Source organism: Micropterus dolomieu, linkage group LG22 (assembly GCF_021292245.1).
Source record: "Micropterus dolomieu isolate WLL.071019.BEF.003 ecotype Adirondacks linkage group LG22, ASM2129224v1, whole genome shotgun sequence".
NCBI classification, from domain to species: domain Eukaryota; kingdom Metazoa; phylum Chordata; class Actinopteri; order Centrarchiformes; family Centrarchidae; genus Micropterus; species Micropterus dolomieu.
In genome coordinates, this window is record NC_060171.1 from 24165108 (window position 1) to 24178542 (window position 13435).

The 13435-nt window shown below is 38.9% G+C and overlaps 1 protein-coding gene across 1 annotated transcript in view; it reads right to left on the reverse strand.

Moving 5' to 3' along the window:
- The window catches only part of LOC123961626 (receptor-type tyrosine-protein phosphatase beta-like), a 36452-nt gene that overhangs the window by 1311 nt on the left and 21706 nt on the right, over positions 1–13435 (reverse strand). The window contains exons 4-18 of the mRNA XM_046037144.1: positions 12032–12286; positions 11624–11884; positions 10703–10963; positions 10246–10515; positions 9759–10028; positions 9319–9582; positions 4851–5111; positions 4474–4728; positions 3705–3965; positions 3230–3490; positions 2889–3143; positions 1518–1790; positions 1148–1411; positions 494–766; positions 24–73 (exon numbers count right to left, since the gene is read on the reverse strand). Of these exons, the coding sequence (XP_045893100.1) occupies positions 24–73; positions 494–766; positions 1148–1411; positions 1518–1790; positions 2889–3143; positions 3230–3490; positions 3705–3965; positions 4474–4728; positions 4851–5111; positions 9319–9582; positions 9759–10028; positions 10246–10515; positions 10703–10963; positions 11624–11884; positions 12032–12286 (3734 nt within the window). The remainder of the gene's footprint in view (positions 1–23; positions 74–493; positions 767–1147; positions 1412–1517; positions 1791–2888; positions 3144–3229; positions 3491–3704; positions 3966–4473; positions 4729–4850; positions 5112–9318; positions 9583–9758; positions 10029–10245; positions 10516–10702; positions 10964–11623; positions 11885–12031; positions 12287–13435) is intronic.

A 13435-nucleotide genomic window follows, 5' to 3' on the forward strand; every position in this document is an offset into this window, starting at 1 on the left:
TTAAGAGAGAACCTGTTGTATACCTTTTCACTCACTCTCACCAATGACTCAAAGTTATCTGGAATGGGTGGAACTGTGAAAAAATATGAAAGAGAAAAGATTTGATTGAGAAGTTTTGTCCTCAAATACTGCAAAAAGAATGCAATGATGCAAATATATCCGTTTCTATATTGATGTTTTTCCCCAATAATACTATTATCTATGCTAAACAACACAAGGCAATCTGTTGTACTTGAACCAGAAATACTGTCAGCTACAGATCAATCAAGGAAACTGACCACAGATACAGTATTTGAATTAAATGGAATGAGCATCTGAAATGATCGGACATCTTTGAGCATTGATAGGTTCTCATTAGCAACCGCATATAACACCTTGCTACATGTTTCTCAAACACTTTTAGAAACTTGTATTTAAATATGTTTGGACGTATAATCAATGGTTTACATTCACAGTTATTTAATTACAGTGTTCACAAAACACAATGTCCTACTTGTGATGCCTGTACTGCAGAGATAAGACAAAGGGGTGCTGGATCTTCCACAGCTCTGAGTCACCACAGTCAGATTGTACTCAGTATGGTGACGGAGGTTTGAAAAAGTCTGATTACAACAGGATGATGATGATGTGTTGATGATCTTGCCATCCTTTATTGCAGTGACCTGGAAGTCAGAGTATCGGCCCTTGGGCCTGTTCCAGGACAGGATGAGTTCTGCGTTTGTTGTGTTCGGACCAGTACATTGAACGGTTTCCACGGGGCTTGCATCTGCAGCATCAAACAGAATGAATGTCAGGAAAAACATGTTTTTTCAGTGTCTGCAGGTGATCAAAATCTTTGGAATACTGACCAGAAATATCAGCTATATCAAATATTGTGACAGACTTCCATTTCATTACTTAAACATTTGTGACCAGCTGTCATTAACCTAGGTTAGTTTAACTGCAGCAGGGATTAATTTTTTGATCAATAGAAAAATCAATAGATAGAAAACAAGAAACAATTACTAAATCATTATTAGACAACCTGAAATTACTAAACTAAAATAAGCTTTTACAATTTCCATGCATGCACAGTTGAATGAGGGAATCATTTCGAAATATCTGATTGCAAGTCTATATGAAATAAAATGATCTGTTATGACCATACCTGTACAGCAGCTAGTCAAATTTGGAGCACTCTGTGTTCCATCAGAGGTCTGTGTGATGACATTAATGATATAGGGACTGCCAGGTACCAGGTCCCTGATATTATACTCGGTTATATTAGTTATGTTACTATTAATGGACCCATCTGAGCTTTGCCAGGTCAAATTGTAACGATAGCTTTCCTTGTATTCGTCAGGTTCTTTCCACATGACTATGATGTTCTTCTCTTCTGTAGTAGCATTAACAGACCGCACACTGAACGGTCCTGAAAGTTTGAAAGAGATTCGAGAGATATAAAAGTTACCAGACAGTAAAGCTGAAATAGGAAAGTGCTTGAGCTTGCACATTGAGTACAGAAATAAAATCCTTACTTGTGGTGACCATGGGGATCTGAACCTTCCCACTCTGAAAACCCAAGACACCCACTGTTGCCACGGAGATGTTGTAAGAAGTCCCAGAAGGCAGTGGGGCAAAGGTATAATTGGTGGTGGTGGTGGTGGAGATGTTTTCCCTTCCCTGTTGGGTTGTGTAAGTCAGCTGGTAGAAGAATGATGCACCAGTCATCAGAGGAGCGTCCCTCCACCTGATGGTGATGGAGCTGGTTGTTTTCGTCAGGACCTCAACTGGCCCAGGAGCGTTAGGGACTTAGAGGGGAGGAATAGCACAAAATGAATGTCAACAAGCAGAGTGACATCATTCTAAAACTTCTTCATAGCTCACTAAAATATGAATGTACAATGGGCCATGCTGAGAGTGTTGCCTGGTTTCTATTACGTATAAAACATAACAATTTTACATTACTGTGAACCATTTTCCGAAGCATACCATGACTTTTTAGTTGCCCTCACTACCACTTCACTACGATATAGTATCAACTTGCAGACATTTAAATTTTGCTTGAGACAGGTAAACTTCATTGCCTTTAATTATTTGGAGAAGCTTTTTAATAGAGGAAGTTCTGACATGTGAGATTTAAGATTTGGCTGATGGTGAAGAGCAACCTTACTCATTCATAAAAAGACATCACAGTCACATGATCCTGTTGACTACATCCATGTCTTCCTGTTTGTTTGATTTTTCTACAACACAGATTGTCAATGCAAGGTCTGTCAGCAGCCATGTAGTGCAGTCCTCAACAGATGAAATATAACCATACAGTCAAATATTTCTTTTACCAACTGTTACAGCTGTATGTGTTTCTCTGTGCTTTCTCTATGTTCCTTTTCTGCCCTAGTTCTGCCTCTTAAGTACTTCAGCTGATTGCTGATCGAGGGCCACCTGGCCTTGGAAGGCGGTCTTTAAAAGCTCCTGTGCAAGCGTCAGAAAGGAGGCTTCTTGATTTGGGACTGCTGGACTTGCTGCCTCTCAGCTGGGGCATTTTTGTGCTATCTTCTTGTGTTTTTGGTGTTCTTAATTTATCTTCTTGTTATGTTAATAAATTCCCTTGATTTGGTTGTTTTAAAAGTGTTTATATGTGTTAAGTTTGGGTCAGTGTTGGGGTGTTGTTCGCCCCATGTTGCCACCAAAGGTTGGGGCGTAACACAATCAACAGTTGACATAATTTTTTTTTCTTGTATTATTGTCCTTCTGCATGATGGCGACCATCAAGGTTTAAACATCAGCTATGCTTACAACTGCAGCACCACATTGTGAGACATGTAAACCCAATTATAATAAATAAAGGCAGTGGAAAAAAAAAAAATTCTAAAAAGATTTTTAAAATCTAACACCTTGATACTTACAAGTTGCATTAGTAATTGATGCAGATGATGCATTGAAGGGTCCACTAAATGTGGTTACCACGACAGAGTAAAGTATTCCAGCGGCCAGGTTCCCAAACAGCCAGGAGGTACTGGTAGAGTTCAGCACTAAAGCTGTGGACGTCCCGTTTAGATAAACATTATAATACTCCACCTTCCCAGGAGGTTTGGTCCATGACACCAGGATTGAACTATTGGAACCCTGGCTGGAGATCCTGGGTTGCACTGTCCCAGGCTCTGTTAATGTGTGGGGAGGAAGGATTAAAGCTCAGCAACACTGACAATTTGAAATAAATAAACAGGAATGACAGTAAGTGTCTTACGAGTGTACTGAGAGGTGCAGTTTGCCTGCCCTTCGGTGCCATCCGCTGCCCTGACATAAACACAGAAGGTGCAGTTGGTCCCAGGGGTGAGCTCTGAGATCAGTGTGTCTTCTTCTGCGACGGTTATGTTTTTGGAGCCACAGCCTGTAGTCGTAACCCTATATGTGTATCCATTCTTGTAATCCAGCGGTTTCATCCAAACCAGATGTATAGCAGTTGAGTTTAAGGTTTCCACCTTGGACCAGCTAGTACTATATGGCCCTACAAACAGAGTAAAGAAAGTTTCTTATGATTCAACACAAATCACATAATCTTCTTTCATATTATGACAGTCTATCACATGAGCAGCACTGACCTCAGTACAAAGGCTACATATACTAAACACATGTAGTTGGTATATACTGTAGTTATTTTTCTCATTTAGCTTGGGGTTCATTTAGCTACTTCCCAGATGTAAAGACAGTATTTTACATACGTGTAAAGTACCATACTGTCACAGGAGCTGCCTGAGTGCCATCTGCTGTCTGAGTTGTGACAGTGAAGCTGTAGTTGCTACCAGAGAGAAGTCCAGTGATCGTGATTGAGGTGTTCAAGACTGCTTTAGATGAGCTAAAGGAGCTGTTGGAGACCTGCACCACATATGAATAGTAAGATTTGCTCTCCTGCTGCTCCCACATCAAGGTCACTGCATTTGTGGTGATTCCTGCCTGTGTCAGCATGGTTACAGGATACGGTCCTGAGAAAGGGAGACAGATGGAGCAGGTAAGTGTTTTCCTTTGTCAGATTTGGGCAATATAGTATAAATAGGGTCTGTGGTTTACATATAACGATTTGGAAGTCAATATGCTGTGTTAAATAGTCACTTGGTGCTTCTAAATGGCCTTGATATGATAAAACTCACCAATGTGGTTCATAAAGGAGCTAAATAATATCACTATCAACATCAGAATCTGTCAGAATCTAATTGAAAAATTGTATTTAAATATATATTTTTATATATTTAACAGTTTTCTTTCTTTTTTTCTTTTTTTTTTTTTTACAAAGCCTTATAATTATTTTGCAGATACTGTTGCTTGCAAACATATACAAAATATCTGTAACCTATCACTATCACAGTATATTGCAAAAATAGTAATAATGCAATGATAACCCATACCAGAGAAAATTAAGTCTACCGGTAAACAAATAAGAATACTCAAACATCACATCCACAGCCCTGGTCTGATCATGTTAATCACACTCACTGGTATAGTTTTCTGCTATCACTTCTGTGCTCTCATAGTTCCACACGCCTACTGTAACAACAGATATGTTGTAGTAGCTTCCAGACTGAAGATTGGCCAGCAGGAACCAGTTGTTTTTAGTTGAAAACAAGCCCCTAAAGCTGGACACAGTGAAGTTGTACTGATTATAGTCCATGTCCTCTGGAAAGGGCCAGGTAAAGTTGATGGACTCCACAGTCTGAGATGCCACCATGATGGGACCAGGAGGGTTGGGAACTGAACAGGAGAAGGAATACCATTTCATTAGTGCTCAAAATATTTCCTAAATACATGCAGTACATGTAAATTGTATATTGAGTATGCACAGGTTTATAAGGCTTGATGTCGATGTAACTCACAGGTTGCATTGCAAACACGTGAACTGTTTCTGTAAGGTCCACTATTGGTGACCACGGCCACACAGTAAAGCACTCCTGGTTTCAGGCCCTGAAACAGTTTGTTTACGGTAGTGTTGCTCAGATTTGTGTAGTTTCTTTCCAACGAGTTGTTTTTGTACAGCAGAACATCGTATGAGGCCACCTGCCCAGATGCATTATTCCAGCTCACTGACATGTTAGATGTGCTTCCTATGGCTACGATGCCAGAAACTACATCAGGCTCTGTAAAAAAAAGTAGTATACATTAGATAATCTGTTATGGCCTTCTTCATCTTCTCTGGAGTTCATGGTGGATCGCAATCAACTCGTTTAGGTGCATACTGCCACCTTCTGTACCGGAGTGTATAATATCAAGGCTTTACGTACTTCATTGAAGCAGGAAGCTTCCAGTCAGAGAACTGATGCGACCGCGAAGTCCCTTAAACCTGCATTCTATCGAACGGCCAGCAGGGGGCAACTCTTCTGGTTGCAAAAAGAAGTCCGGTTCCATTAGAAATAATGGTAAAATGACCCTACTTCTCAGCTGATTTATTACCTCAGTAAACACTTTCATAATAAGTTTATGGTCTCAATCGCTAGTTTCAAGTCTACTTCAATACAACATGATGTTCATTTAGTAAATTATGGTCCCATTTAGAGGAAAATCGACCATAAAACAGAGTATGCTTCAGGGCAGCATTATCTATGACTAGCAATTACCATGATGACCTGTCAACAAGGCTAGAGTGATTCGTACCCACTGCACTGTGTAAATTTAACCAGCGCCGTTGAAAAAGCTTATTAGGAGTCGACTGTTCATTTTCTCATTTCATTTTGTTCATTTTATATTTAGTTTTAAGACTGTTGTTCACTAGAAAACAGCTGGTTGGTGGTTGTTCCCTACCGGCCAAAACTCGAGGCGTCACGATGACTACGTCCACTTCTTATATACAGTCTATGACTTCATTACACTAGGTTACTACATTAAAATAAAACCATAAATAAATAAATACATAAAAACAAAACAAAACTGAAGATTTAAGAAAAATAAAGACAGCTTTGCATCACTCCCTTGTTTCCATGGTAATTGTCAAAACAAAGCGTAACATAGTTGACCTTGTCCTGGAGCTGTATATCCACTTCCCTCTAGGACCATTTTTAACTCATGTAATGAAAAGTCTGTGTCAAGAGCCAGTCCATAATTATCTTTTTTCTTTGTTACATCACAATTTGTTCTTAAAATATAATTTTCCTGTTGTTTGTGTATTTTGTCTAAATGCTCCCATAGCTCTCTTTCTTTGATAATCAATCAGATTAATATTACATCACCCTCCATCGATATTCTTTCAGTATGCTCACTACAAAGTTCTCTGAATTTTTCCAAAGTCAGCTTTAGTAAAACACCATCTTACTATTACATAAGCCTCCTGAACATACATATTGTTAAAGAATATTATTAGGTGTCTTAATTGGTGTAACAGGGAAAAGTAAGACGGGTCTAGCTTAGAGACATTAGCTGACCCTTCAAGTGTTCACTGACCTTCCAGCTCTAGTTATTTCTCACATGCAACTGTCCTTGTTAGGACTGATAAGGTAGAGACAGTAGGCGTCATGCTAGCATATATCCGTGTTCTGAGGAATCTTACAAGGTTGAGTCTTACAAGAGTGTTTACAAGAACTGACTCACTGACTCCACAGATTAGAGTACAACTCATGGATAGAATAGATTCCAATATGACGAAGCATTGGAGTCTAAACATCAGATAGATTAGTTGTTCTAGGTTTAAGACCAACTAAAGATGACCTAATAGGGAAACCTACAGGCACAAGGGGGAAGACAAAACCCTTAGATTTGGTGTTGGCATTTGATGTGTTCACATGTTTGCTGGCACTGTATCTCCTCAGCCGGGCTCAATAAACCATGCTATGTTAAGTCTTCATCAGTCTCTGAAACTTCTTCACACCTGAACCTGGCTCACAATATATCTTTACATTTAATTCACATAAATTACTCATATTTCCAGAGACTAAAGTAAGATCTATACATGAAACTGATTTTCTTGTAACATTAACCCAGGTACCTCTTACATCATTAAGGCAAGAAAGTGATCTCTCCTCACTTCCCCACAGAGTATTCTGAGCATTAAAGTCTCCACCACATATATCTCTTCTATCAACACTTTCTGAGATCTCATAGAATGCTTGCATTGATAATTTGGATTGTAAAAATGTACTACTTTTTCTATATTCTAAAATATCCTTAATAAATCTTACACTTCCTCCACCTTGTTTTCCAATTCTGTGACATCTAACCGAGCTGTAACCTGGTAGGACAAAATCCAAGTGTGGTCTTAACCAAGTTTCTTGTACACACATAACATCAGGTCTTACTTTCAGATCAATTACAACCTTCTTGAGCTCTTGTCCATTAGCAATTAAACTTCTGGCATTCCAGTGGAGGATATGAAATACCATAATTATGCTAATCACCCTGAAACCATCCATCATAATTGGACTGGTTCAAGATCTCATGTATCAGTCCAGCTGTAACTTCTTTAATCCCCAGTATCTCTATAGCTGCCTCTACAATTGTCTTGATTTTATCACATTTTTTCTTTTGCTGTATTGCCACATTCACAGTCTTACAGATGAAAGCAACAAAGTTGGTTTTACCCACAATCAGTGTATCTTCATTCATCTCCTTTGTCCATAGATTTGTTTCTGTTTGCCTCTGACTTGGCATCGGAGATGAAACATCTATTACTCTTCTATTATCTAACTCTTTTGCTCTATTTACTACTACTACTTTATATTTCTGTAATTCTCTAGCTTGCCTTTGAACAAGGCATCCTCCAAAAGCAGCACTATGTTCACTGCCACAATTGCAGCATTTTACTTCTGTATCCTGACTTTTTTCCATATTCATATTCACCTCCACATCTAGCACATCTTTGTTTTCCTTAACAATTTCCTTTTCGTGTGTCCCATTTTTTGACACTTGAAACATCAAAGTGGTGCTGGGATAAACTCTCTTGCATCATTACTCAGATAACCCATTCTTACTCTCTTTGGCCTGACAGGCTATCAGTTTTCACCCCTTTTCTTTGTGTTTGTAGTCTTGTGGCTTTCACCACCTTTCCTCATTTCACTTCTTGAATTATCTCCTCCATTGTCATCGCCAAAGGTATATCATAAATAACACCTCTAAGCTTTGCTACATTCCCAGGGGTATAAACAGTGATTCTTTCACCATTCAGTGTTTCTGCTCTGATAAACCTATCTCTTTGCAGTTGGTTTGTAGCAAAGACCAGAAGCCTCCTAAATATTAGGCAAACTTGATCTTAAACATTTCTTTCTTAATTGTTTCATTAGTTTTAGTGGGTGAAAATGCCCCCCTTCTTTTTTGAATGTTATCATCATTTTCCATTCAGTTTGTTTGTCCTCCTTTCTCACATTTATCATTGTAGGCTTCACTTTGTGGACATGTTGCCCAACTACAAACCATAGGTTTAACTTCCACAACTATCACACCTACCTTTCCTTTTTTCATTTACATCCTGCCATGACATACTGTCACTATCTCCATCTGTACTTTTACCCATCATAGTTACATTCATGGTACAATTGTTGCTAAATACTAAAGCTCGCTCTCAACAACATGCTCAAACACCGCTTCTGACCAAAGCCTGTTATGGCCTTGCCATGTGGCCTGTTTTTTGTCTTGTGTTTTTCTCTCTCTGCTGACCTCCTCCAGGTACTGCCCTTCCCCTTTCTCACACATGCAGCTGTTCCTAATTCCCCATCAGTACCCGGAGGGTAAGAGGGCATGAAGAGTCAGTCTGTGAGCCAGTTGGTGTACTGGCGTTGGTCAAATGGTTATGTGGCGCTGTGGCCTCATTTAGTCCCTCAGAGGAGGGAGGGTGTTGAAAGTGTTTTCTTGTTAAAGTTGCTAGTTCTTTGTTTATAGTTAAACCTGTATCTTCTCTTTTGGTTAAGTAGTTTTTTGTTTATACTTTGTGTTTCCGTTTGAGTATTTTTCTTTAGTTGTTAATAAATGTCTTCATTTTGTTTGCCCATAGTCTGTTTCTTGTGTCTTTGGCCCAGTTTTCATTAATATTTATTGCATTATGGAAACTGTGGGCTACATTGCTTTTAAAAATTGACACTTACAAGGGACTTAAAGCCATGTGTCAGCCTTTGCTGCTGGGAATCTGATCATTCTTCTTTTACATCTGTTTCTCAAAAGACCCCCAAATTAATGAAAGTGCAATACTAAGTTGCTGACACACCCCTTTAAAATAATCATCAATACATTACTGAGTTTTCGTAGTCCTTTGGATAGTGCTACTGATTGCAATTTTGATTAGGTAAAATCATCTTTTTAGCTACTGACAATATTATTTATATATATATATATAAAAAACGCATTTCAGACATTTTTAAGACCTACTTGTGTAACTTGATGTGTTGTCCACTCTGGAAGTGACTCCTCCTACTACTGTAAATACATTAAAAGTGTACAATGCTCCAGGGGTCAGGTTGAAGAAGGTGTAAGTCTCAGTCAGCGCTGAAGTATTCTGAACCTTCATGGTGTCCTTGAGCGCTAACACCAGGTAGGAGTAGGTAGACTTATAATCACTTTGTCTGAGCCACGTCAGCTGGATGGACGTTGTGTTCACAACTTGCACTGTGAGGTTGGTCACTGCTTTGGGCACTGCAGCAAATACCACAGAGGGTTATGTAAGACCAAAGACCAGAACAGAACATGGTATTTTACATTTTTGTCATTTCATTTATCATTTAGAGTATATAGGATATTTAAAAAGTACTTAGAGTACATAATCCATTAAAGCTTCAGCAGTTTGACAGTGTTTAAATGCAAGGCCTTACTTGTGTAACTGAATGTCTGTTCCACCGTGGATCCATTTCCTGTTGCTGCTATCGTTGTGACAGTGAAATTGTATCTAGTTCCTGGCTCCAGGTTTGGTACATCAGTGATGTTATTGCTGACTGTTGTGTTGTTAATCAGTGCTCCCATAGAATTGTATGTTTGAACCAAGTATGTGTAATATGACTTGAAGTCATAAGGGTATGACCAAGTGACTTCTACTGAGGTGGTGGATTTAGGTCTGGCTACAAGGTTCAATACAGGGTTGGGCACTAGACAAATGACAAACAAGGGAAATGTTAATTAAAATAATTAAATAAGAAGATATTTCAGTCACATTTATATTGTGCTATGTAATATACAGTGGTCTTAAGAGCTGGCCAGACAAAGCAATTGATTGTTTTACAAATACTGCAAAAATAATTTATTAAATCACTCCAAGTAATGGAGACACTTCAGCACACTTTGGTTTCTCCCTGTTGTACTTACGAGTTGTAGCAGAATAAGGGACAACCGTGCTCCTTAAATTTTGGGGTCCAACTGTTTCTACAGTTATATTGTAGGAAGTTCCAGAGGAAAGCAGAGACAGCTCTGTTTGATTGACTATGGTGTCTGCATCTTGTGATACGCCACCATTCTGGTAGGTGATATGGTAGCTGATGTTTGGAGCACCCTCCATCAAAGCAGGAGTCGCCCACTTTATATAGAGCGAAGAGTTTGTCCTCTGACTGATTATGATGGAACCAGGAGGTGTGGGATCTGAGAGGTATGAATAACAGGTACAGGCACTTTGTCATTTTCAAGTCTGATTGGGTTCAAGGGTTTGAACCCATTTAAATAAATTACATTTACTTTCAAAACATTAGTAGAAGTATGACTCTTAAACTGAGCTGCACATTATCTAAAAAATCATGAAAACAGTAACAGTATTGAGTGTTGCACTCACAAGTGGCAAATGAAGACTGGTCAGAAGTGGCTCTGAAGTTTCCAGCTACAGAGGTCACTGTGATGATAAAGATTCTCCCAGGATTTAAACCAGTAAAGCTGGCTGAGGTCATTGCTGTTATGTTGCTGTACAAAGGAATCAATCCCCCATTTGAGATGTTCACCACGTAGTTATCAACCCTCCCTCTGGGCAAAGTCCAGCTGATGCTCAGATTATTAGTTCCTCGTGCTGTAATCGTAATGTTCCCAGGCTTTTCCGGGACTGTACAATAAAGAAGTAAAAGGTGGTTTGGTTATCTTGTCATTGCATCGTAAAAAAAAACCAAAATAAATTCATGTGTCACATTTAGAAATGGCATTTAAAAGGTTTTAAAAGTTAAATAATTTATATCGCAACATGATCAATATATATTAGTAATCCATATGCAATACTTAAAATTGATATATTCCTGAACAATAAGGTTTTAATAGGTTCAAATACAGACAACGAAACACATTTAACCCCTTAGGGTTAAGGACATTGACATTGTCTCAACTGTAATTAGTGAAACTGTAGCTGTTAAACATAATCTTGTAATCAATAATCTGAGCAGTATGTTGCGTGGTTCACTTTATTTGTCAAGGCAGGGATAGTTTATTTTTTAAAACCAAGAAACTGATTTATCGTCCATATTATAATCACAATATCTGGGAAACCTGAGGCTGGTCTTATTTTGCCTGACCAACAGTCAAGAAGATATTTAGGTTGCAGTAACATAAAACAAAGAAAAGCAGCAATGAGTTAGAGAAGCTAGTGGAGCAATAGTTGGTGATATGAATATTTTGTTTTTGTATTTTTAAATTAATTTTAGTGTCTATTTTCTTTTTTGTTTGCTCGTAGCTTTTGCTTATAGTCACGTAATATAAGTAAGTATGAACCTACTTGTGAAGGTACTTATTAAGGTACTGTCTCCTGTGTTTGAGGAATTTACAGAAACAGCAGCCACTGTAATGTTGTACTGGAATCCAGGAATTAAATTGTTGACAGTAAAGGAGGATTCACTTGTGGTGTCATTCAAGGCCACTCCTCCTCCAATCCACTGAACTGTGTATGAGGTAACGTTGCCCACTGGTTCAGTCCAGTCCAGAGACACAGACGATGTTGTGATGTTGATGATGGTGAGGCTTCTAACCACAGCAGGTTCTGCACATGCAGGAAAAACACAAGATGAGGGGAATAAAATCAACATACAGCTAACACCATGTGTAAATGGAGAAACCTCTTGAGTGACTTTTATTACAATTGTGCATAATTAAATACAAGATGTTAAATACAGAAAGGGTGGCTTACTTGTGACTGAAGTGAATGTGTAAGACTCTCCTGTCTGATTGCCTCCGGCAATGGCAGTGACTGTGATTACGTAGCTGGTACCAGGAATCAGATCTGATAATACAGCAGTGGTATTGTTTGTGTATATGACCATCGACACTCCGCCATTAAGCCAGTGCACCATGTACTTGGCCACCTGACCAGGAGGTGGGGTCCAAGTCAGAGCGATGGAGGAGGTGTTTGTGGCAACAGTAAGTAATGCAATTTTACCCGGTTCTAAGGGTGAGAGGAGAAGAAAGGAGAGGAGGTGAGAAAGAGAAAAATAGCAACACATAAAATGAAGTAAATTTAAAGTTAAGAAAATAAACTAATCCGATAAACTAATCAGATAAACTATCCATGTGTATGAAAAGCAAACCAAAAAAGCACAGACAAGGGTATTAGCACCATTATATGCAAATATGTAATATCACAAGAGGTTCGAAGCCAGAACAATGATTCAGCACATAAACCTCTGTGGTGAGAACTGAAATCATTGTAGAGAGTCTTCTGCAACAAGTGTCACCAGTGAGTGCTTCCTTACTTGGATAAAGGTTAATAAATAACATCTTCACAATAACATTAGCCTAACTGTCCCTAGAGCCATGCTGCCAACATGACTAAAAATGAAATATCAAACCCTGTCTGTCAAACCAACCCGAATGCTCCTGAAATCTGCACAACACTACGCAGATCAGCCATCAACAATGTCCAGAGCTACAACCCAGATCCAGCACATACAGTACTCTGAGGTACTGCTGTAGTACCCAAGACCCGTCTCAAGACCACTTTTTAATGGTCTTGGTCTCGTCTCGGAATCGACCGCATTTGTACTCAGTCTTGTCTCGGTCTCGCACATAGAGGACTCTGGATTTTATTTGAAGACCAGTCAAGACCATAACTTTGGGAATATCAATAACTTGCCTTGACATTGTCCGATTTATTTGTTAGCATCCTTACTTTGATTGGATGTAAAGCTTATTGCTTCAAATGCAACCAATAACGCTGATTAAAAATGCGTTGTGACCGTTAACAGTTGTCACTCCTCCCCGCCCCCCTTCACGCACTCCAAGAAAGTGAATGGTGGAGACAGGAGAAGCTGTGGCTGTCTGGAAATAGGAGGATATGTCAGCAAAATCTTAACAATAACATTTAGCTACCTAAACCATAAAGAATGAATCTGTAAAAAGCGTCCAGAAGAACACACAGCAATCTGTAAATTCTTAAGTGTAACCGTGTGGAGACGGCCGGGACCACGTTAAACATTTATTGCCACTTAAAAAGAAAACATAAAGAAAGGTAAGCTTTGTGTAAGTGACATTAGCAAAGCAAGCAAGCTCATCTATGTATATACTGTATGTTTTCTGGGCATTATTTCAGTTGTTT